This window comes from Eublepharis macularius, chromosome 1, assembly GCF_028583425.1.
Source record: "Eublepharis macularius isolate TG4126 chromosome 1, MPM_Emac_v1.0, whole genome shotgun sequence".
In the NCBI taxonomy this organism is placed as follows: domain Eukaryota; kingdom Metazoa; phylum Chordata; class Lepidosauria; order Squamata; family Eublepharidae; genus Eublepharis; species Eublepharis macularius.
In genome coordinates, this window is record NC_072790.1 from 62,729,508 (window position 1) to 62,755,103 (window position 25,596).

General features: G+C 40.7%; 2 protein-coding genes across 2 annotated transcripts; both read right to left on the bottom strand.

Annotated features, from left to right (window-relative positions):
- Positions 1–604: 604 nt before the first annotated feature.
- On the bottom strand, positions 605–14,634 carry LOC129331095 (glutathione S-transferase-like). The gene is made up of 7 exons (XM_054981443.1): positions 14,482–14,634; positions 8,438–8,544; positions 6,824–6,875; positions 4,804–4,936; positions 2,886–3,030; positions 2,027–2,158; positions 605–727 (listed from the first exon to the last, which is right to left on the bottom strand). Exons 2-7 carry the CDS (start codon positions 8,522–8,524, stop codon positions 605–607), a joined length of 672 nt encoding a protein of 223 aa, XP_054837418.1. The 5' UTR covers positions 8,525–8,544; positions 14,482–14,634.
- Positions 14,635–16,151: 1,517 nt separating this feature from the next.
- Positions 16,152–24,704, bottom strand: LOC129331105 (glutathione S-transferase-like). Its single transcript, XM_054981455.1, has 7 exons — positions 24,607–24,704; positions 24,136–24,242; positions 22,514–22,565; positions 21,692–21,824; positions 20,162–20,303; positions 18,523–18,654; positions 16,152–16,479 (listed from the first exon to the last, which is right to left on the bottom strand). The coding sequence occupies exons 2-7, from the start codon at positions 24,220–24,222 to the stop codon at positions 16,357–16,359; spliced, it is 669 nt and encodes a 222-aa protein (XP_054837430.1). The 5' UTR covers positions 24,223–24,242; positions 24,607–24,704; the 3' UTR covers positions 16,152–16,356.
- Between the last annotated feature and the right edge of the window lie 892 nt (positions 24,705–25,596).

Here is a 25,596-nt window from a genome sequence, read left to right on the forward strand (position 1 = left end):
TAATTTTTTTAGTCTTACAGGTGCTACTGGACTCTTGCTCTTTTCCACTGCTACAGACAGACTAATACAGCTGCCCATCTTGATCTGGTTCTTGCAAGGAATTTCAAACACCATAAAGTACTTAAATTTTTATCTAAGGCATACTTAATGAGAAATCAGTGGAACTTGCTCCTAAGAAATGCTGATCGCTGAACAGTATAAATACAGAAAGAAAGAAACAGATGGATTTGTTGAAATGCAGTCATCTTTGATAATTGAGTTATTACACAGTTACATAATGTATAGAGACAAGTCATAGATAAGGGAGAATTAACCATACAGTATTTAAAACTACTAATATGAATTTATATCAAGGATAAAAAATTTCAAGATAGTTCCCCTGCAATGAGTGGTCCAATACCCTGTAGTATATTGATCTATGAAAATTTTATCATTTAGATAAATCTAAACAAGGCTTTACTGGCTTCACAAGAGTTTTCATGTGTGTTACCTGTCCACACTGCTAACATTCTAATATTTTCAAAATAGTTCCAGAGACTACAAAAAGTATACATCGCATAAAAAATACCCTAGTAATTTGCCTTCAACCTCACGGTAGGTGTAGTCAGATGTTGAAAATCTTCTTGATCTTTGCAACAAACTCATCATCTGGAGGAGGTTTTCTCTGACTGCCAGGCTGCAAGAATTTCTTAATGGTGGGAATATTGCTTATTCTTGTTTTGAAGGCCTAGAGAGAGAAACGAGGAAAGCTTCAAAAAAAAATACTCTAGCATGATTGGCATGATGAAAGCTTCCAGGCATGCCCTGAAAAGCTGATAGCAACTCTGGTCATCGGAGCCTGAGGTTTTAAAGGCCAAAGGGATAATTTTACAGTGCTTCAAAAGGATGTCAAAATAATTTTAAATTCATAGACTTACTTCCAGTAATATACAGAAAAAGTTAAAACTTGAGAAATGTAACTACAGAGTCAATGCGGAATGGTATGCATCATGTATCATGGGATTAGGATTTTTAAAAAGGATATAAAAGCTTGAGGATATCAACAGTGGTAATAAAATCATGGGGAAAAGCTTCTCCGTTCATCCGGACTCATGAGATAGATAGGGCAGAGCCATGATTCTAAGAATGGTTGTTTTTCTAGTAAATAAATATTTTGAGTGGCTATAGACAGTAAATAAAAGTATTTCTACAGTGGATAACTAGTAAAAGGGGAAATTTACATCTGTATGATTCAATGGTTCTTAGTTCAAATGTGCAATTTGTACTCTTACTTGCTTCTCTACAAATATGGTCTTACAGAGCCATGCCCAGTACTAAAGTAGTTTCACAACTTTATGGAGAAAGATTTTGTAATGTATGTGACTGGGTTTTTGTTTAAACAAAGGTCAATACCTATTTTGAAACCACCAAGCTTATGAACCATTCTGAAACAAATGCACTTATGAATTACTCTGAACCTGTTACACATATTTACATAAATAAACTCTGTTTCTAGTTGTGTAAAATGCCTGTTTCATCTAGAATACAGGATTCTTTTTTTTTACTTCACACACTCATGCACTGACCATTCTGTAATTCCACTATCTATAACTAAGGTGTCCTATACTGTAAGACAAACAGAGAAGAAACTAGGGCAAAAGCTTTTGGTGGCAGCGAAAATCTTAAGAGAACACTAAGGAAAACAGAGGCAGCAATATACAGGTCACAGAAAAGAGGCAAAACGTCACAACCAAAATCAACTGGGTCTTAAGTTGGGTTTATGAATTGCAGATCTGAATTTATACTCCTTTGCCGTATATTTCTATTCTATTTTCTTTTAAAGATTTCCAGTATGGTGAAACCAGAGATACTATATATTGCCTAGTCTCAGGTTACATGCACCATAATAATAATTTTAAAAACTCCCTATCAGAGGCTTACAACCTATTCTAATTGCAGTAGATGCATTCTGTAAATTTAGAAAACAGACAACCCTGCTTGCACGTAAAGCTATTCAAAACAACATAGAATATCACATCTCACTCACCTGTAGCAGAGTGAATTTGGAAAGAACATCAGACTTCAACTCCTCTGTCATCAGAATGGCTTCAAGCAGATGCACATCTGCCCAGCTAAACTGGTTACCAACAAGGAAATTTTGTCCATGGTCTTTTAAAATCTATGAAGAATCAAATCAATGTTCAGGGTAAGTAGAAGATTATATTTACCAGAAATAATACAAGGCTCAGTTGTGGATAGCTGTGTTCCTTGGAAAACTAAGGCTATGGAATGTCAGCACTAAGAGGCATGGTCTGGCTCACTGTTGTCCACTTTCGGCACAACTAAACCTTACAGCATCCCCAGAGACAACTCAGAGAAGATGCTGCCATTTTAGAGCTGAACGTGGGCCATTTAAAAATGTCACAAGGGGTCCACAGCATGGAGGAATCAGGTGCTCTTGTCCCCTGCCATCACACTTTCATGTTCTGAAACAAGCTGTAGTGGGGCAAGTGAAAGGAGCATCTGGTCCCTACCATGACGTGGGCCTCTTGTGGCATTTTTAAACCGCCCATATTCAGTTCTAAAATGGCAGCAGTATCTGCAGATCATCCCCAGGGATGCTGTAATGTCTAGTTGTGCCCTTTAGTATTAATTTTGCACAAATTAAGGTATACCCATGCATGACACAGAAATGTCCTACTACATTTTAGATGTAGCCTGTGGGTTGACTACGCTCCGAAACATTCGCTTGTTTAAATGCTTCCTGATGATTTTGGTCCTGCAGGGCAATGAAGCCCACCACCTTTCAAAGCTGGTTCCAAGACTTAATGGCAGCTACTCACTTGGAGATAATAGGAGTCCCATATTTATGCTCCATTGTTTACTTCTGCCTTGCTGTCATGTACCTTTTCATAAACTGGGAAGTATCGGGTTGTGGCCCTTTCAACGATTAGGGCAATTTGCTTTGCTTTTCCTTCAGGAGTCTGGAGCATGAGAGGTAACCCCATCAACCCCATCAGATCCATTGTTCCTTCCACATACATGTCAATCCTGAAAGAAACAACATGGTTTGTGCATCATCGTTTGTGCATCAAATGGTTCCAATGGCAGAAATAAAAGGCTACATTCAAACAGCCTTTCTGCTGGTTAAAAAGGAAAGCAGTGTACACTATGATCACCAAAAAATACTGTGCTATGGATGATGGAACCTGCATATACAAAAGCCATGAGGGATGGGTACTGAATAGTAACAGAAACTGGGTGAGCCTGAATGAAAAAGCTGGCTGGATACAACCAGTGCTGCCAGGTGGCCTGCTATGGCAGACAATCTCCCGCCCCTGCACTCAGGGGCTCCTACTGCAGCTCGATGGAGCAGTGGGAGCAGAAATGGAGAGCGAAATAGTGTAACATGATGCTATTCTACAAACCATAAAGATTTGGGAAATTCCTGGAGCAAAGCTGTAACGTCCCTTCCAGACTGAAAGTGGTGTCAAGGCATCACACAATGCTTGTATCCACAGTCTCCACCCATCCAATGCAACCCTAAATATAAATATAACCCAAGCTGTCCTATTTTGCCTGTGGTCTGGAGATTGGTGTTACTGGTGATGGGGGCAATATTGCAGTATTTTAAAACCTACGTGAAACCGCAATGATAGGCACTATTCCAGCTGACTGCATCTGTGCAACTAAATGGATCCAGACTCTAGAGATCGTGGGAAACATACTGTAATGATTCCAAGTAAATGTGTGCATGTATCTTTAAATGCTTGATGAGATAGGTGAAGAATGGGGGGTGAAGGAGATGGATGAGTGAGTGATATGATTGGTTGATGACTGAGAGGGTGGGCGGAGTGAATGCAGTTTGAGACTGAGAGTAGAGAGAAAAGTGGCAGTCAGAAGAAAGCAGGCTAGCTGTGTGCTGCCTGAATATGTTGAAGTGTTTATGAGAGAAATATAACCTGTGTGGAACCTGAACTGAGCATGTTTGTGAAAGGACACTCAGTCAGGGAAAGAGAGGCCAGCTGTGTGAATGAGAGTAAATGAAGTAACTTTAAGAACCAAGAACTATTTTTATGAAACCAATACGCTTCTTGAAAAATAAACATTTATTTTGTTTTGTTATATCCCAGTGTAGCTGTCATTGCTATATCCCATTCCTATCCTCAGGGCCACATAGAACCACGAAGGAGCCTGACGCTTAAACACGTTACCAAAGGGGACATTTGAATAAAATATTTTGGAATAATATATTCCTGGTGGCAGAAAACTACCCAGAGGGTGTAAGGGGAAGATTAAAAGAAAAATCTACCCCAAAGAAAGTACAGGTCATAACACATGCATTGCTACTTTTCTCTTTGGGAGCAATTGCCTTTCTAAGAATCTGCAAGATCTGGCCAGAAACTCATTTTTCTGCAAAAGCGTTCCAGTCTGTTATAGGAGGGATTTTGCTCTCCATGAAACTATGCCCTGAGCTACAGTGATACTGGGATACAAAAGGTATTTAAACTTTTCAAATTGCATGTATTCCATATGTTTTTCTTCATGTAATGTCAGTGGCTTGAATCCAATGGAGTTTTTCCACAGGACCAAGAATTTCTGCCTGTGGTGTGTGGCTTTCTTGCCTCCTTCCTCCCACAGCAGCCCAAAATGATCTCCCAAATCATTTTGAGCTGCTGAGGGGGGAGGAGTTGAGAAAGCTGCATATCACAGGTGAAAATCTTTACACCTGCAGACAAATTCTTGGTGGACTCAAGCCAGTATTTATACTACAAGTAACATACATCTAAAATACATTTTAAACACTACAGTGTGACACTTTACAGTGTTCTCTCATTCAGGTCCTTCCCGTAGAGATTGTGTTTTGCGGCTATATAGCTGAGAATGGCTCGTGTCTGCACCATCTTCATGCCATCAATTTCCACCATGGGCACTTGCTGAAAGAGCAGGACTCCATCTTGTGAAGGGAAAGGGGAAAAAAGAGCCATTCAGTCTTCACAAATTTTACTCCTATTCAGAAGTTGAAGTGAAAGCGTGTGCAAACTGTGTATAGTTAACTCTCAATTTTTCTTTATAAACGCCTTGAATAATTCTCTTGTTACATTCATTCAGCATGTACAACTGAATGTGTGATTCAAACACCACATTTATGTAGGTCAGTGTTTCCCAACCTCTGGGTCAGGACCCAAAATTGAGTTACAAAGTGTCTGAAAGAGGGTCACAAGCCAGCCATCCCTAATGGCATCTCCCTCCTTTTGCACCCTTCCCTTTCTCTCCTCCTCTTTCTTTCCAGCTTTTCACATTCTTGCCTTCCCCTTTATGACAATAATGAGGGGGGGGGAAGCTGTCTGGCAACTAGTAACTGGAGAGTAGGTGGGAGCTGTTCAGTGCATGGGAAAATGAGAGGAGGAGAGAAAGAGGTGTGTGCGAGCGTAGGCTCTATCTTGGCAGTGATGCTCCTTCAGCAGCCCACCTCTTGGCCAGCCCCCTGAAGTGCTTCACTGCCCTGTGCCTGCTGTGGGAGATAAACTGCACTGAGCCACTTGCCTCCCACCTCTTTGCTGACAACTGCCATTTTCCTGCATCTCCTCAACCCTGCGCTCCCCCACCCTCTTCTCAATCTCTTAGGCCAGCTGGGGACAGGTCACCATTAGACATGGGCACAAACCCAAAAAATTTAACAAATCTGCGGTTCATGGTTTGGTGCCGATGATGATCCCGAAGTCGTGAACCGCAACAGACATTTCCCATTGCCGAACCGGTTCGTGGTTCGTGGTGCTCAGAACAGCCCCCATTGCACTTAGAGAGCCCATATTCACAGGGAGTTTGTAGCAGGCTCTCCTCCAGCCAGCGCCCAAGTTTGGTCAAGATTGCCATAGGGATCTTGGAGTTATACCCTCTCCAATCCAAGGCCCCCAGGAAACTCCCACAAAAATCCAAGCGTAAAGGCTAGCAAGTAGCAAGCAACAGCAACAACTCTCACACTCTACTGCTTGCTGAAAGTGAAACCCAGCCTAGGAGCACAGTGCTTTTTATAAGCTGAGGTCCAATAGAGCAACGCAGGAGGTCTGTGTTTGGCCATCAGAGCTGCCTATCAGGGTTTGCAGGGATGAGATTGGAGTGCCCGTGGCTACAGAACACCCCCTCCCCCTCCCTCCCCCGCGTGTCTTCTCCCAACTTGTAACCCCTTTGCAGCTCCATGGTTGGAAGGAAGACCTGCCGATCAAGGTAAGCTGAACTTCCATTCGGGTTTCCAGGATGACGGAAGGAGTGCAGACAGAGTTCAGGCATTCCCCCGGCTCCATTTCCAAGGGAATTGATTGATGGCGCCTGACTGGCTGGATTCCCGAACCGCGGCCAAATGCACCGAACCAGGCTTCTTCCGAATGCTGTTTGTTTGCCGTGGACAATCACAAACTGCCGGATTGCGATTGCATGATCACCAATTTCGTGGGTTTTTGAAGTTCGTAATGCGGTTTGTGCTTATGTCTAGTCACCATACAAAGTAAACTTGGACTTGAGTGTCACCATATCAAAAAGGTTGGGAACCAATGATGTAGGTACTGGTTCCCGATTTAATCTGTGAACGTGGGTTGGCTGTTTCTTATAAAAAGATGCACACACTTACATGAAATATGTACATATGTTCACTGTTACATGTGAACAAGGCTTGTGTCTAAAACAGGTAAAGGTGGGGTGATTGAATGTTTGATATTGATCTGATCTGCCTACCAAAAAACAACACTAAGATCTCAAACACACACCACCTCTTAGAGCAAATAATTTTTATTTAAAGAATATATTACTGACATCCTGATTTTAATGGATAAGCCTGTAGACTTACCACTGCGTAATTTTTCCAAGTCTTCCTTTGTTTCTATAAATTCTTCTTCAAACTGAAACACAAATATTTTTTATTTGTTACAGAAATGACGGGAGGTTCTGAAGAGAGCAATTCATCAATGTGTCCTTTTTATTTAACTTTAAAAACAGCTGCTATTTCACAAATTGTTTTCAAAAGCTACATGTTACAGAATGGGAACAATAAACTCCTTGATTTGACTTTATTTATTACTGAAAGGAGATGGGGAGGAAAATAGACACTTTCTCTGTAGAAATAATGTGCTCAGATAGTATAAAATACTGACCAGTTGCGGGGGTGGGGGGAGGCGTTTGTTTAATGATTTTCAGTTTCAGTATGCCTATCAGAACAGTATTTAGAGCAGGGGTCTCCAACCTTTTGGAGCCTGCAGGGACCCTTGGAATTCTGACAGAGGATGGTGGGTGCAACTACTAATGGCTGCCACAGGAGGTGGATCCAACCACAAAATATCAGGGAATGAGGTTATGCATAACTCTAATAGTAATTCTTCAATATTTCAGGCAGGGGAACCCAGGAAAGATGTCAGTAGGTGCCACAGAGCCCATGGGCACTACATTGTGGACCTGTGATTCAGAGGATCATAATGCTGGTAATGGCCTATAATGTCAAACAGTCCAGCCAACTGAACTTAGACTGATCTGATGTCTCTTAAACATCTCCAGGATGCCTACTGCCCCTCTGCCTTTTCTTTTGTAGTTGGGAGGTAATTTTCTCTCAGAAACTGATAGCATTTTTAGTATATTGAAAAACTACTGTGTTAATATTTTCCCCAAATACATTCATGCATTCTTCGTTGTAAAGTTTTGCATGTAATATATTTGATTTGAATTATTTCTGCAGTAATTCCTAGAGATTGCCAGGTCCCACCTGGAGATTGGCAACCCTATGTAAAAGTCATATTGAAGTAAAGAGCAGGTGTACATGGGAACTGCCATTTTATTGTAAAATGTTTTCAGAAGCCTTGACAGAACCTCCTGGAGTCTGACACCTCAAGGGTCAAACCATTTCCCATTTCTGCTGTCTAAGGCAGTTGCCTCAGGTTGCCTCATGATACTGTCACCTGAGGGGAGAGATTTACAGACATGTAGCATGGTAACTGTCCCATTTAAACAACAGAACTTTAAAGTATGACAGTTGTGGGAGGGGCTGAGGCTTAGTGGTAAAGCATCTGTTTTGCATGCAGAAGGCCCCAGGTTCAGTCTCCAGCATCTCCTGTTAAAAGGGACAGGACACAGGTCATTTGAAAGACCTCTGCCTGAGACCCTGGACCATCACTGTCTATCAGACAATACTGTTTGACTTTGGTAGACGTGGTCCACCATGTACTGTGAATTATCTGTCCTCTAAGCAGAGACAAATGGAACAAGTCAATCAAAGCATGAAAAAATGCAGCAATTGAATTACTGTGCTCTTCATCAGGAAAGTGCATGAGGGAGATGCCAACAAAAGTGTATACTTATTGAGACGCTGAACCAGTTCTTATTGAGCAACTTCATTTGCGACAGAGACTCACTCCTTTTAATCATCAGTTTGTCCATACAGCTTTGCCTTTCCTCTCTTTACAGACATACTAACCTCAACTCCAGCTGCTGCAAGTAGCCAGCGGATGGACTCCATTTTCCCTCTTCCATTGACATAATACAGTTTGGGTTTTCCAGCCATCTTCCAAGTAATTTTCTAGACTGTCAGGTACCACACAGGAAAAATTGAGTTCATCATCACAGAATAATAGTGATACACTTTCCCCAGTGCCCTGAAAAAGGAATTTCCTAGACAGCCTTTCCTTAGCTTGGCTGTCTTTGGAAGAGAAAGCATTGTAACTTCTATATTATTTGCTTATTCACACACATTATTCCTGCAGATGCTGTACTCACAAGGGGCTTCAGCCTACTAACAGTACTCTCTGTTTTTCTCAGTATCATCTAAGACTGAAAACTGCTGCATATGTGTATGTATAACACATACACACCATGTCACTGGAGTTGGGAGGCATGCTCAACAAAGTCATTGGGAGCGATCAGCTAACATTTCAGCACTGCTGAAGAAATATCCATAGTGGTTAAGGAATGTTAATCTAACAAACAATGTTCAGCTAGAAGCCTCTGCAATATTATAGAGAGAGGTGAATGAAAGAAAAGGAGGGGGAAAACCATCCTTAAGCAAATACTGTCTTGCAACATTTTGCGAGGTTATTATCAGGCTGTTCTAAGCCTTACTTTGGGGAAAGGGGCATACACCGTGTCCTTGCTGAAGGAGAGATGGAAATGGAAGTAGTTTCTATTGGTGAAATTGAACAGTAAAGAGATTACACTCACCGATCCAAATTATCATTTCCCCCCAATACTGTATCTCCAGTTCTTCAAAAATCTTTCCCTGATAATTTCTGCTTGCCATACAAAAGATCAAAGTGCAAGAGCTAGAAGAAAACAGCTGCAACCTGAGACTAGGTAGAGCCTTTTTTTTAGGGTACCAAAAAGTCTCTAATAATGCCTCCCAAAGCTGTAGTATTTGTAAATTTGATGGGAAGAATGAGAAACTGAACTGGGTCGCATTGTAGTTTCTAGTTCGTTGACCAGGTAGGGGTTTTTTGTTGGTTTTGTTGCCTTTTGGAAGGGCTTACTGAAGGTGTGCATGTATCTGTCTTTCTTTCTATGCACACTGAGCCTACATCATAAATTGGGGTGGAGGTAGTGAAAGAACTATGCAAAAATCACAACTCTTACCCCCATCAGCCATTCCCAACTGCAGGAAAATTTATTCACAGGATCATGGATTGTGCATGGACGAACTAATATCCACATGGGTTGGAAGGTGTCAAGATGTCTCCTGTCATACTCTGCAAGGCCTGTTTGATTCTGTGTGACACTGATGTTAGAAGCTGTTCTCTGCCTGGAATGTGACAGCCTGCTTTATCTCTTTCCCAGCCTGCGGTTTCCCTTTCGCCTGAGAAACCAGGCCTCGTGGCCTTGGAGTTTCTCACACATCATCTCTGCTATGTCCTGCTGCTTATTTATTAAACTTAGCTAAGTGTTTCCTACAGGGAGGGTGTAGATCCAGAGGAGTTAGCCGTGCTAGTCTGTAGTAGCAAAATCAAAAAGAGTCCAGTAGCACCTTTAAGACTAACCGATTTTATTATAGCATAAGCTTCCGAGAATCAAGTTCTCTTCATCAGATGCCTGATCAAAACAGGGAGGGTGGGAACTCTGGGGCTGGGCTTAGAATCTGATATATATTATGTGCATGTATAAAATCGCCGTTCCTGGCAAGGAGTGTAATAGGGAATGAACTAGTAGCTTATCAAATAAGATGCTTTAACTCATGCAGTTCCTGGACTCATGCAGAGAAGTTTTTGAGAGTTACTTGGCAGAACCTCACCGAAGGTTGCATTGGGGAGAGAGGAGAGGTGAAACCACTTCCATCAGCAGAGAGCTGTGACTCCATGTGGGTCCTATGACCCCAGGAACCAACTTTATCAGGGTCAGAAATGGCTGTTAGGAGGATCACAAAATGGGGAAGCTCTATGAGCACCAGTGCCCTCCAGTGACTGATTGCAGGACCCAACTCATTTATTGGATGTTGTGCTGTTGTGCTGTAGCGATCATTTGCATCTGGCTTGGCTCTTCCACACAGGATAATCCAGTTGTAAATGATTGCTATAGAGCTAGGATAGCATAATATCCAGTGATATGCGGATGCAGCCTAAGAAGACCAGCAGATCAGAGGGGAAGGCCCCTCAGAAGTGGAGAGTATTCTTCCACAGCTCTGATTATTGGTTTCTTATTTACTACAGTACACCTACTGGTGCTCGGCTTTTGTTTCCTACCCCTGGCTCTCTTTGTCTGTCAATAACAGTCCTCCTAACTTTGACACCGGCGAAGTTACAGCTCTGTTCCTCTCTTCCTGGCCTGTGTCTCTGATGTCCTGTGACTTCCTATCACTTTATTGCAGCTCAGTAGGTCTCAGGTCTGGTTCAGTTGAAGCCCACTAGTCCGGACAATGACATTTCAAATGGTGGGACCTAGTTTACAAAAGCTTTTGTTATGTTGATCTTTGAAGACCCAAATGCTTCTTATTTTTGCTGCAACAGACCAGCAATCTCGTTTACTGTAATTTACAGCCGTTGAAAACTTCTTCCAGTGACACAGCCACACAGCCACATTTGGGTGGGCTTAGGATGGCAAAGTGGCCAAAGACTTTCTTTGTGTCTTGAGTTAATTTAGAAAAATGACTTATCACATGAAGGCAGCTGCCACAGTTAGCATTTCACAGTGGCCACAAGAGAAGAGCTTTGTGTGTGTGTAACTGCCCTGTAAGATACAGCAGATGAATAAAGAATCAGCTGAGGACTATTCATTTCTGCATTGGCTCAGCTTCATCCAAAGGCTAGAATCTGCTTTGTCATGCTCATTATATTCCCAAGGCCAGAGAAGTTGAAGATTAGCTTGTGCAACAGGTTTTGTAACAATCGAGGGAGGGCCGGGGGAACAACCATTATGACACCGGATCTGCCAATAAAAGCTTCGATTCTGGTAGGGCTCTTGGGAATTCTACAAATGAGTAATAGGCAAGATTTTAATCTGGTGAGTTGTTCCCAGACTGGGAATGAAAGTTTTCCCTGTTGAATTTCAGCACATCTTGCAGGAAAAAAAACCAGGCACATTTTATCAATAAAACAAAACATGAGCCACATACCTTATTACCCTCTTCTCCCTTTCTTTGATACCTGTTTATAGGCCTTCCTTTGCCAGCTTGTTATCATCATCCCATCCCATCAGGTGACCGGAAGAGAACCACCCAATCTCTGTTCTTATGCATTTAAATCAACTTAATATAAAACTTCCCATAGTTTTTTGCCTTTGACTTTCAAAATATTTAAAAAAGCATTATTGCTTTTTCCTGGTAGAACTTCAAGTTACTGCTGAAAGTGCAAGTACAGTGACAGGCTGAAAAGATGGCAACCAAGCCAGCTCCTCTTTTAATGCTAAACGTCTGGTGTTGTTGGACAAGAGAATGGTAATACAGAGAACAGCCCCAATTGCCCCATATACAGAGCAACAGGAATCAAAAATACCTCAATCAATTGTACTTTATACTGTGTGCTTCAGGTGGACAAATAAGATTACCTGAAATCTCTAATTCAAGTATCAGCTTGTCTTCCTCCCTATTTTTTAACATCTGTATGACAGGCAGAAATTCAAACATGGCTTTGTCTGGTGTGGAGATTCAAGCAATAGGAATTAATTCCCCACTTTTTTGCAGAATTTCAGCAAGTGGGATTCAATATGCATAAGTAAGAACAAGCTGATAAAATCCCCTCTTCTGCAGGGTTCTTTACATCTGTTCCCCTCATTACTGAATCCAGAGCGGGGTAAACCAACCCCTGAGCATTCACCTGACTAGGAAAATAAAAGTCTTATGCAAAAGTCAGTCCAAGACCTTTACCATATCAGCTGAAAGACTCTTCAGAAAAAGGTTTAAGGATTAATCCTGCTGGACAGTTCTAGGCTGAGAGCTATGCCAAGCCAACAAAGCACCCTATTTAAAACATTACACAATAACATACTTAATCTTGCCAAATTTTACACTTGATAGGCAGTCTCTGCCAGTCCTACCTTTTTGACTTGCGCACCTCTGTGATACATCTGTCTCTCAATGCATGCCTCTGCACTTGGAGATGACACTTGGAAAAAGTTATTTAATGGTACAAGTGTTTTCTTTAATAGCCACTAAGACCTATCCCATTAATCATTTATGTAAAGCTATATTGTTGAAGATACTTGAATTTAAATCCACATTCAAATTAAATCCACATTAAATTCAAATTCCTGTAAAGGAATTTGATTTTGTAACCAAAAAAATAAATAAATAAGATAAGAAGATGGAATTTTTTAGCTGGCTGGGACCAGGAGAAATGACCCCTGCAGCTATTGACTCTGTTCGGTTGCATACTTGCCTCTTAGCTGCTCTTCCTCTGTATCTGAAAAACAGGGGTCATTTCGTAGAAAAAGAGCTGGAGGAACTCATTAGCATAACTCATTAGCATATGCCATACCCCTTGACATCACCAGAAGTATGTCATTAGCATAACTGATTTGCATATGCCACATCCTCTGACATCAACTATCCTGGCTGTTTTGGACCCAATCCTGGCCATTCAGGGCCAAAATTGGGCCCAAAATGGCAACAAGGGGCTGAAAATGGCCAAAAAGGGGCCCAAAACGGTCAGGATCTGGCCGCTGCTGAGAGGGAGAGTGATCCACCATCCATCAGAGGCCCGATCCAGCTGTTTTGGTCCCAATCCAGGCTGAAACGGGCCCAATATGGCCAAGAGTCAGGTGGGTGGGGCCACCTGACATGTGACCTCTTTGGGGAACTGCCCGAACTGTGTTCCTGTGCGTTCCCTCTCAAAATGAGCCCTGCTGAAAACTAATCTATATTACAAAAATCTCACAATTCCAGAACTGTTTCTAAATTCATAATACATAAACTAGTCTGGGACCTTCTAGTATTTGAGCAACAGGAGCATATAAACATTAAATGGGAGGTCGAATGCAGGCATTCTAGAGGAGTAAAATTCTAGCACAAATATTTACATGACAAATAAAATCTGAGTAGGTTGGCAGAAGCTTGCCAAAACCCAACTTCAAGTGTTACCTAACACAAAAGGACTGCGGTGTGTTGGATTCTGGAAGGAACAGCAAAAGTTGAACAATAAGTTGTCATATTTTCCCTGTAAATTTATATATATAATGTGTTGGCTAGTTTCTTGCATTAATCCATCACATAGAAACCAAAGAGAAATCATTTAAGAAGAAGTTGCTTGTGAGGGGAGACATTCTTCTGACAAAATCAAAAAGAGTCCAGTAGCACCTTTAAGACTAACCAATTTTATTGTAGCATAAGCTTTCGAGAATCAAGTTCTCTTCGTCAGATGCATGATCCGGACTGGTCAAATACCAGTCCGGATCATGCATCTGACGAAGAGAACTGTGGTTCTCGAAAGCTTATGCTACAATAAAATTGGTTAGTCTTAAAGGTGCTACTGGACTCTTTTTGATTTCGCTACTACAGACTAACACGGCTAACTCCTCTGGATCTTCTGGCAAAGTATCAGTAACAAAAATCCTTTCTCCAAACTATAACTGGAAGATGAACAGAACAGATGTTTTCCTGCTAAATGGCGAAGATGTCTTGAATCCCAGTCTAGCAGTTCTGGCTTCTGCCTGATCTCAGTGCAAAACAGGGAGAGGAAAATGGTGGAGATTTATCTGACCCAGTTCCTTCCCTGTGCTCTCCACGGGACTCAGATCCTGCTGTTCTTCTATAGACCAACACAGCTACCCACTTAAAACTATCCGTATAGTAGAGAAGTGACCTCTCCAGTCAGTTACTTCAGCTTGCTTCCGATTCTCTTACTTGCACTTTCCCTCCGTTAATATTCCACACTCTCATTCTTTACATGCCCGTCCCTTTTCTTTCTTTGCTTCTGCAAGATATCAGCTGAACTGTGTTTAACAGGTTAAAACTGCACTAAAGAAATGAACGTGTTTGATCATCTAGCACTGGTTTTTTTTTTCAACTGTTTGGACAGCAAAGTATATTTACTGGGCATTACTAACCTCTGAGTCCAAATTTGAGGTCTTCCCCGCCTTCCCTGAGGACTCTCCAGAGCTATCCTACTGCCAGAAAATATGAGTCCTGTGGCTTAAGGAATCGAATCAGCATTCTCTGCTTTACCTATAAGGAAACTCTGTCGTTTTCACTCAGCCTTGCACAAGGGGAGGGGGGAATTCTCTGCCTGGCAATGTTCAAAAGGTTAAAAGGTTCACTTAGCTCAGATTTCATTGGAATAGTCTCTGGTCAGTGACTGACCACACAAAAATGGAGTCTCGGGAGAGACATCTTAAAGATAAACAGGTTTGCACTGTCCTGAGCTTGTATAGATTAGATCTCTGGCAGGTGTATGAATTATTTTCATGAGTTTGCAGATATATATGTACACATACACACATGGGTGCAGAGCAAAATAGAGGGGGGGGGGGATAAAAGCCTACAAAATGCAAAACTTACAAGAAGACTTCTCTGGAATTCCATGGCCTTTTGGCCCCACTGCTCCCAATTTTTTTTCCTCTGTGTTTGAGAGTGTACATGTGTGCATGCATGCATGTGTAAAATTTTGCCATTAGGCAGAAATAGGTATGATGCCACAATAAATCTGATAGCATTTAAGGTGTTCTATGACTGTTTCTTGTTCTAGGCTTTTCTTTCAGTCTGGTGTCTATATGTTGCCTTCTACGAAGCTGAAATTGGTTCCTGGTTCCCAGTTCCTTATTCGTACTTCCTGGTTTCTTATTTGCAAAGCCAAATGTAAATATTGGGGGAAATGGAAACACATGTACTGGTGCTGATCCAAGCACTGGATTGGTGCTGAGCCAAACACCAAAATGGGCTGAATTGGGCCAAATCAGGCTTGATTTGGCCCCCCCTGGGGAGCGCAAGAGTGCTCCCAGGGCAGCACGTGACATCACTTCCTGGAAGTGACCTCATTGCACAAGCTGGGAGCAGGGAAAACGATAAGGTAGGTGCAACCTGCCGGAGGGGATGGAGGACCTGGCAACCCTGTTTGGGGTGCAGAGGGCTTGTATCTTTTCCAAGTTCCTTATTCACAGCAATTCCCAATACAAGGTTCTGGGATGCAGGCCAAATAGGAGGTCATAGCTCCAGAACCACTGTTTGGATCAGTACCAGCACACATCCTCTTGTAGGGGACAGTCTCTGGAGTTCAGCACTGTGTGATTTGGGGTGATCCAAAGATTTTTTCAGCTCCAACTACCCCCCTTTTTGCTTATTGATTTGTTCTGGGAGCACCCTACTTTTAAGCTGTTAACTCAAGAACTGGGCTTTGTAGGAGCACCCAGTATAGATCCCCTTAGAGGGCAGAGTCTGCTGAATATAGAGGTCTATGATATGTGTTTCTACAAACTTTATTTCGGGGTGCAGAGCTTTTCAATTTCCCCAATATTTGTGTTTGGTTTTGAGAATAAGGAACTAGGAACTGTGATTCCAAATAGGGAACTGAGAACTGGGAACATTTGAATTCTACAGAGCCTCTCAGCTGTCCATTGAAACACTCTGGTTTAATCTGCCTCTTACTGAATGTGACCAGGCTAACAAGATCTATTTTTTGCCCATAAAATTCATGCAAGTTACCCTTGGGAACTGGTGTCTGTCAATGTGGTTATGCCACCTCAGACATGTCACCCACAATTCAAACAATTGTGCAGCAAAATACCAACAAAGCAGAATATTTTATTGTGTTTTGGTTTAGCAGCACATGATTGCCATCACTTTTGCTTCATAAATCTTGCCACTTGGTCCTACATTTAACTTCATGTTGTAGTTACTCTGGAAATTGTACTTGTTTAACGGTAAGGTTATCTTCTTAAAAATTATTTGAAGAGTGTCCCAATTTTAACATGTAGCTTGTAGCTACATTAGCCATGGAATATCTTAATTGCTTCGGCAATCTTTTTTTCATCTGTTGGTGGTTTTCTCGCACTACCAGGCTGTAGGAATTTCTTGACTGTAGGGACATCACTTATTCTTCCTTTATAAGCCTGAGGGGAGGAAGAGAATATTAGAACAAGAAGCATTTTCTAGCAAGTCAGTAAACAATCCAATAGGGTGTGGATTGCAGAAATCTGAAAACAAGTTCATAATTATGTTTTGGTCATGTCTACAGTCTGTTTGCTTGCCTACTTAGTGAATGTGGACCACATATACATTTTAGACTTTATGTGAAATTTCTCATTCAGAGAAGATTGTTGATATCCAGACTTCTATCCTGATAAAAAAGCATCTTTGAAGATCTAAATAAAATTAAGGAATCATGGTGTGAGTTTTTTATAATTATCCATCCATGTTGAATATCCTCCCAGTGCTGGAAAGATACACCAAAGGAAGTCTTAGCTTCTAAACCATTAAAATAATGAAAACCATATGTTCCAGGCATGGGTGGATTTAGTTGTGTCTTCCTTCTTTGCCATCCATGTCACATGTGGTATCCAATTATATTCCGCATGAGAATGAATAACAATGGCTATGTTAGTGAAGAAAGCATCTGACCTATCTGATACTAAGTGCAATGCATCCAGTGCTGGGAAAATGTGATATCCCTCAACTGTAAAAAATCCTCAAAAGTAGTTGTGCAAATAAAAATATTGGCAATTTATTGCACTTAAAATCGATCATTTGGGGGGGAAACACTAGGTGTAGAGGCTTGCATATTTACACCCCAAACGTAAATTAGTTTAATAGTAATTCCACTTCCTCAAGCAATCCTAGGGGCTGCTTCAGTAACTCTGTCAGAAATAACCTAAGTACCCCTATCAAACTACAGTTTCCAGTCTTGACAATCAGACTGATAAAAACTCTATCTACTTGTAGTAAAGTTATGTCCAGAGGAAATACATATTATATACTGTCACTTCTCTATTATATGTTATAGTCACAATTATATTTAATGCTATGCCTTGATGCAACATTAAAAGGAAAGTTGGTATTTAAAAAAAAAAACCAGGAAAAACCCAACCCATTTATTTTCACTGTCAGAGATACCACCTGGGCTATAATAAATAAAATCATTTTTATAAACCATTATTTGATTTTAATATTTACAAATGGAATTTAATCAAATACAAGCATTTACTAAGTGAGACTAGGTTTTTAAAAATAATTTAATGTGGCAACCAGAATCATGGCAGGGCACATAGTAAATGAAGAGCAGTAATGTTGTGTGGTTTGGGAATCATGATTGGAAAGAACTACGTACTATCTGTTGCTTTAAATACGTGCTCCTATGTCAGTCTTAGAATTGCTTATGTTCTGTTTCAGCATTTCTTCAATTCTTTATTGGATTCTTACTAATGTTATGTCTTTGTAAACTTGTGTTTATTTACCCTACGGCATTGTTTATGAAATTGTCCTTGATACTGACTGTACTAATTTCACACTGTGTAATTCGCCTTGAGTCTTAGTGAGAAAGGTGGACTATAAACAACAAACAAACACAAACAAACAAACTTCCAGTCACAATCCCCAAACCACACACCTGAGGCAAAAGAAGACTAAAACCTGAAAATACTGGAGTTATCCTGATCTAGGACTCTGCCTATGAACATACAGAGCTCTTCTGTATGCAGGGGGAACAGCAGGTATGTGCCCACAAAAGAATATACACAGTGTCTGCTGCCACCATTGAATTAATGGTGCAACCTTTGTGGGCAGGTGAATTATATGTTTATGAGATGCTGTTCCTATACAGAATCAAGAGACTGAAATGAGGACCTGTGATCCTGTGCTCTACAGACATACCACATAAACAGTTCCTACATACAAACCATTCACATTTAAAATCCATCAGTATCAATCTGGCATAAATCAGGAATGGCTCTGTCTATATAGTTACATGACTAATTGGGGAAACTAAACATAGCATCAACCTTCCTGTGGCCTTACTTAAAGGTGATGGAAATAACCACCAGTGGCAACTGTTTTCCTGTATGGTTGCAGGAAGAGTCTGAGCAAGGTCTGGTGAACTTGATCAAGGAATGGTCTCTCTGCATCCTTCACAACTTGCTAAGGGTTATTACATTGCTTACCTTTAGAAGAGAGAATTTTGACAGAATATCGGGTTTGAGCTCTTCTGCCATTAAAATAACTTCAAGCAATTGAACATCTGCCCTGCTCAATTTGTTTCCAACAAGATAATCCTGTCCATGATCTTTGAGGACCTACAAAGCAGGAAACATTTTAAGAGGCTCACAGTATTCCAGGAAAATGGCATATACCCAAAGTGTAACATTTCACGGTAAGAATTTGTAACAATGCTCTTAAGGATTGACTCTCTGCATAAGAAACTGCTCTTTGATCATGGCTCCTTCCAATAGGCTAGTTCTGGGAGTAGGATAATTCTGCTGTATTGTTGCATTGAGAATGATTAAAATAATTGACCATTGGAAAGATGTAGAGCAGAATCGTCTTCTTACAGAGAAGTATGTCTGCTACATCTCTGAATGAGTCACTGAGATGTACTTGCCTTGTTCCAGCACAGAACATGGAGATCAGGGTCACATACAGAAACACTCTCTGACAGCCCAAAAGGTTTGCTTTTAGATTGGAGTGTGCCTTCAATTTTAATTCAGAAAAATAACTATGCCTCAGTTATCAGAAGTTTCAGAAACACTAGAATAAGGAAAGGAATTGTGCCAGTGATAGTTTCGGTCTGAAGTAGAAGAGCAAGATTTGAGTCTAGTTGCATCTTACAGACCAACTAGATTTCGACTTTTGAGAGCCGAAGCTCCCTTTGTCAGATTAAAGAAGTGGCAACAGGGGGGAGGGGTATTGCAAATTAGAGGTCAGGAAGCTAGCTATAATACATAGATCAGACATCAAAAATCACAGCATTCAAAAAGTAGTAGGTGGACGTTTTAATCTTCCAGAACATTCCATTGCTTACCTAAAAGTTGCAGATCTCAAGTAGAGAAACTTCAAAGAAAAATTACACCCCTGCTCTATCAAACTAATTACAAGTATTATAGCTAGCGTATAGACTGTGTGTGTGTTGTTATAGTCACTGAAAACTGCCACTTTTTCCGTTGCCAGAGATGGTTCATCCCCTCACATGGGCCATCAGGACATGTGCAATTTTTAAAAAAAATCAGCACAAAAATATCACTATATCACTATAGCATTATAATGATAGGTAGTCTCTGAATTCACAGCTTTCATTTTTTTTTAAAGTAAGTCTCTAGGGAAAAGACATATGTTCATAATGGAAGGGGCTAAAGACGTGCTTTTTTACAAAATGAAAGCTGAGAATTTAGAGAACCTGACACATTTATCATTATAATTTGTATACATTACAAATTATATACATTTTTTTAAAACATGCTGAAATTGGATGGGAAAAATAAGAAAAGGTGGCACTGTCGGAAGCATTTCAAAATGTACAGTCCTCAGTGAATGGGATGTGCATTGAGAACTTGAGAACGGGAAAAACAGTTTTCAAAATGGCTCTATCCCACTTTTTTAATGAGTTACAAGTGGCTTTGTCTGAAAAAGTTAAATAGTCTGTTAGCAACTGGCAGCTAAATGGGTTGTATCTGAAACAGTACAAAAAATCTACCAGCAACCAGCAGCCAAAACGGTTTATAAAGGCTACATTTGGGCTGCCACATACCTTTTTCTTTCTTTTTAAAATATGCTTCTTTGACCAAAGGTATTCTGCATAAATCATACCTTTTCAAAGACTGGAAAATATCTGGTGGTGGCCCTTTCAATGATCAGTGCAAGATCTTTTTCCTTTGCATCTGCTGGCTTGAAAGGATGCATCATAATCATTTCATTCAAATCCATAATACCTTCAATATACATATCCATTCTGAAAGGAAGAGAGTATAGACATGATACCAGATAGCTAAAGAGCTTGCCTTTAAATACACGGACTTCAGAGTAATGAGACCGATTTCTTTAAGAGCGGAAGCATTCCTTTCTTGAACTAAATTATACAAATCTGACTACAGATAGACAATAATTCTTAGAATGGACTTAGCACTTTGGAATGTTCAAGACCTTCAATTCCAATATCTTTGCATGAAGCCTTTTGGTTCATGCACATCACCTGGTCAGGTAGGCTGGTACTATTACGGCCATATTGCAAAGAAGGGAACAAGAAAGTGGATTGCCTAAGGCAATCTAATAAACTGATAACAGAGGTGAGATTGTTTTATTCTTACTACTTTCAGCGATATCTGTTCTCAAATAATGGGAAAGGGTGGATTAGCCTTTCTGCTAGGGTGTAGCTGATATATCTTTAATCAAACAAATGTACACAACACCAGCACTGCAGAACTCAATTGTATAGCAACTTCTTTTAAGGAATAAAGACCAAAGTTCAAACTAGAAACACTTGCTGGGGGTTCCATATTTGAAGCTCCCAAGCATCTTTCTTTTAATATCACCCATGCGAAAACACAGAAGAGGGTTTTTAAAAAAATCCTTCCTCCATGCAAGCTCTTTACATTAAATGGATATTTATCCCATTGGGACAGGCTACACATTAAATGCCTTCTGATAATCACATTTCAATTTAGGAAATGAGTACTGAGGGAAAGGTTGGATCCTCCCCTGCACACAAACAACCACCATTCATAGAATCATAGAATCATAGAGTTGAAAGGGGTCATACAGACTATCTAGTCCAACCCCCTGCCCAGTGCAGGATCAGCCTAAAGCATCTATGACAAGTATTCATCCAGCATCTTCTTCAAAACTGCCAGTGAGGGGGAGCTCACCACCTCCCTAGGCAGCTGATTCCACTTTTGAACTAATAATAAAAAACCTCCTTGGACTTCTGAACAGGGCATACCCATTGTCTCATCCAGCTTACCAAAAACAAAGAAAAAAAACGTTTTGGATTTCTACAGTGATACACATGCACTGTTCAATTGGAATGCATGACATTTATGTACATGTGACAGGACCAAGTGATATGGAGATGTCCGTGCAGAAATGCAATTCAACAATCTTGTTTGCTGAGAGAAAGGATTTTTTTCTCCTTGCCTGCTATGACTGAGAGGCCAAATTAGTTCTCATTGCTCCACAATCCACTTTTTATTTTTTTGTCCCTGCTGACAGTGGCCCTGAGCTGAAATATGCTGATTCATAACTTGTCAGCAGGTCATGACAGAAACTAGAGATTTCTCCTTGCGTCACCCGTAGTAAGCAGAAATGTGTATTTAGTAGCAAATGTTAGCAATGTTACGGTACAATGCTTTCTCCTTGAGGTCCTTCCCACAGAGATTGTATTTTGCTGCAATATAGTTGAGGATCGCTCGGGTCTGCACCATCTTCATGCCATCCATTTCCACCATGGGCACTTGCTGAAAGAGCAGGGCTCCATCTTGTGAACAGAAGATGAGAAATTAATTCAATTACTGGATATCCAGACAGTGCCTTTCAGCAGCACAGCTCTTGTTTGGAATTTAGGTCTTGCTCTTGCATTCTGCTTTTGATGGTGTTAAAGTTACCTGCTTCTTTCCAAAGTAAAATAATAGAGGTTGAATAAAGAAACTAATTTAATTAAGGCTACCCAGCCTATTTCCTAAAATGGATATTTAGCTAAACTTCAGCACCAACTCTCTATTAAATAAAAATATATAAAATACTGTCGAAAACCTCAAATTACTTCCTAGATTATAAAATAGTTCTCAAACTATGATACAATAAGAACATTGACAATAGCTTCTACCTTGAAACTGCAGAAATTTCAATCAAAATATGCAGTGCATTCAGAGGATAATGTCATTCCTAGCTTGTTTAAGATTTGTCTGCTCTGCACTGTTAAACTTTAAGGGCCAAACTACATATTGCAGTTTTCTATGGGTTATGTTTGATTCTCCCCAATTGATTTTTAATCAGTCAGTCACATCACAGGTACAATTTTCCTCCTGGGAACTCAATTTCCCTGTGCTCATGGGCCAAATGCAGATTGGGATTGTGTGCCTCATCATCTAAGATTCAATGATTACAGAAAACTGTTATTTGTATCCTCTGCAGCAGATATATAATACATTCATCCATTTTACTAACCTTTCTTTAATTTTTCTAGATCTTCTTTTGTTTTAATCAATTGTTCTTCATACTGGAAATTAAAAATACAAAAGATGCTAGGAATCTCGTGAATGTCAGAATAACTTTCCAATTTCAGCACTGCTGAAGTCTCTGCGTTAACTTTTAGAAAGTCCCTAATTCATTTCCTCTTTCATGATCACTTTTGGAGATCTTGAAAGAAGGTTATCAGGTATGCTGTTGCTGACAAACCATTCTTCCAGCAGAAAGACACATCTGTGACCAGAATCTTCTGGAACCTTCCCTCCACTTGTCATTTACTAGAGACAATACAATGTGCAACATGTTAGCAGATTTTCATAGTGAGCAGAATAGGAATCTCACTAGGCTCACTGCTTTTAAAAGGAAATAGAAGTACTTTGTTGTAAAGGAATTCCTTCCTTGGTAGGAAAGAGATTCAGATTTTTGCTAAATCTGCAAATTAGAGAATCCCGTATCCAATCCAGGACACAAATTAAGACTCCCAACTAAACCTGGGTTTATCCAGATAAATCTTGGCTGGCTGTTTCCATGTCTTCTCCTGTGTTCTTTTTTCCCAAGAGGGGAGAGGGATGAGGAAGGGGAGAGTGAGTGTACAAGAACTCTCCTTGTCTGCCTGGCTTCTGAGAGTGACACTGTTTCATTTGGGATAAATTGCAATATTTCCTTGAGTCAGTTTGGTTTGGGTATAAATCTCTGCTTTGCTATTGGCTCCCTTGCTTCACTTTGGTTCTATGGGGTTTCCATTCCCTTGCTTCAGTTTGGTTCTGCTGGGCTTTTTCTACCTTAAGCTTGAATTTAGGAGTGCACCTTTAGGCAGTGGCTGCCTTCCCCCTGTCTGTTTCTGCCTGATAATCTCCTTGGAAATGTTTCCACCATAGAAAACAATGGAGAGTGGCTGGGGGCACATAGAATTGGACCCCAGTTTCAAATCTTTCTGAAACTTGGAGTGTCTTTAATGTAAAGTAAGTCAGGAGTAGATTCCCTGAAATTTAGTGAAGTTTGCTTGAAAAGTGGCATCATGCCCCTCCCCCAAGGTAGCCCCCAGATAAATCCAGGAATCTCCAATCTTGCTGAACCAGATCAGAGAGTCTTTCCCAGATTCCAGGAATCCCAGATTACCTTTCAGATCCCTGAAACCCAGATCCAGATTTCCCAGATTTTTCTTGGTGTCCTAACTGTCTTTCAAGCTCTATTGCCCCCTCTGAAGACCTGGTGTTTGTGCAAGTACTAACAGACATTGATAGTCCATTCCCTCCGACACAAAGAAAACCGGGAGGTTATGTATGGATACCATGAGGATCTTGGGCAAATATAAAGCCTAATTGCATGTTAAAAGATGGTTTTGTATCTGAAAGATAAGGTATAAAATGATTTGCACATCAATGACTTTGTGAGATAAATTAGATTGAAATAGAATTACTGTCTTGAGGTCAACCATGAGATTCATGGCAATGGTGGAGGCCGGTGGATCTAAACTCCAGCCTCCCCAATCCTAGGCGAATACTGTAACTTTTAACCTGCACTTAGATCAGCTACTGCCTATGATACAGATTCCTGGTTAAATGCATTTTCCAACATTGCCCCAAGCAATAAAAACAAACCTCAACTCCAGCTGCTGCCAATAACCACCGAATGGTCTCCATGCGGCCTCTTCCATCAAAGTAATGGAGCCTGGGTTTTCCAGCCATGGCTATAAATTCTCAGGTTCCTGTTCAGATCAGAAGAAATAATTTGCATGAATGATTGCATGAAGAACCTCACTGCAGGCAAAACTGTGCAACTTTATTGCATGCTTCTTTTTGGTTTAAACCCCCCCCCCACACACACACACAGCATTTAAGAAATCTAGCTATTGCACTGTTCCCTACTTTCAGCTCAATAGATAGGAGGAAAGCTTATAATTTCCTTTTCTTCAGTCACAACCTTGTCCACCTAAAATATTCAGGAAGGAAGGGGGGGGGGCTTTAAATCCCAGATGGGACCTAGGGCTCTCTTCAAACCTTCTATCTTCTCTCAAGGATAAGGTCTGCAGTAGAGATTGCTAAATACATTTTCTGACATGGAGTACTAACCTCTGAAATCCCAGGATAAGTGGAAGTTCTTCTCTGGCAAAGAAGTTGAATAGATATGCCTCAGAGTTATAAAGCTCTGGAGCTCCACCTTCTAAAAGGAGGTCAGCCAATCTGGAAGAGAAACTATCTAGTGCAAACAGGAGAAACAAGTGTCTACTCTGATTTTTACATGACTTTTCACCTACAGCACAGTCATTCCATAAAGCAAAAGGCTTTCTCTTGCACATGACATGACATAACACCTCTGGGACTAAAGTTTTAGTCTAACCAATTCATAAATACTCCTGAATGTATGTATTTTAGAAAAGGGAAGATAGACATGTGATTGATAGACTAGCAAAATTGCTGGCTTAAAACTGCCTGAATATTCCTGTGCTTTCATCTGACTTGGGTCCTATGCCAGCTGCCAAATCCTTTGTGTCAGAACATGCAAACAGGATTTTACCCCACCCCCTCTTTTCACATGCATGCATGTTATGCAAGGAGGCAACTCCAGAAACATCTCTTGGCATCTCTAGTTAAAAGTAGTTCAAAGGATTCAATGTGTTGCTCTTTTTATTGCATGCAGATGATCCTTCAGTGCAAAGGTCTCAGGCTACAGGGATGACTTCTTGGACAGTTGCCAGTCTGAGTAGCAATACTAGCCAGATTGGACCGGCTCAATATGTTGTAGAAACAGTTCTGATACTATCTTAAAATGATGAGGAAATGTACATTGGGCAGGAGGATGGGGATTCTGAAAGACTTGCTGAGCCAAGCTGAACTTTCTGCCAGTATGTGGTAGCCCTGGAGGACTATGGAATCATTCTGATAACTAGAACTATCTACACTAAATTCACGGAGACTGAAGCCTGGCTTAATCTATAATCTTATTAATGATATCAGCAACACATGCCCTTTAAGCAGCACTTCAGGGACAGGTTTATGTGGCCGCTGCGGTCCCCACCATTTTTCTGCTGTGAGGAGCATGTTTTCACGCCCCCTTGTGGA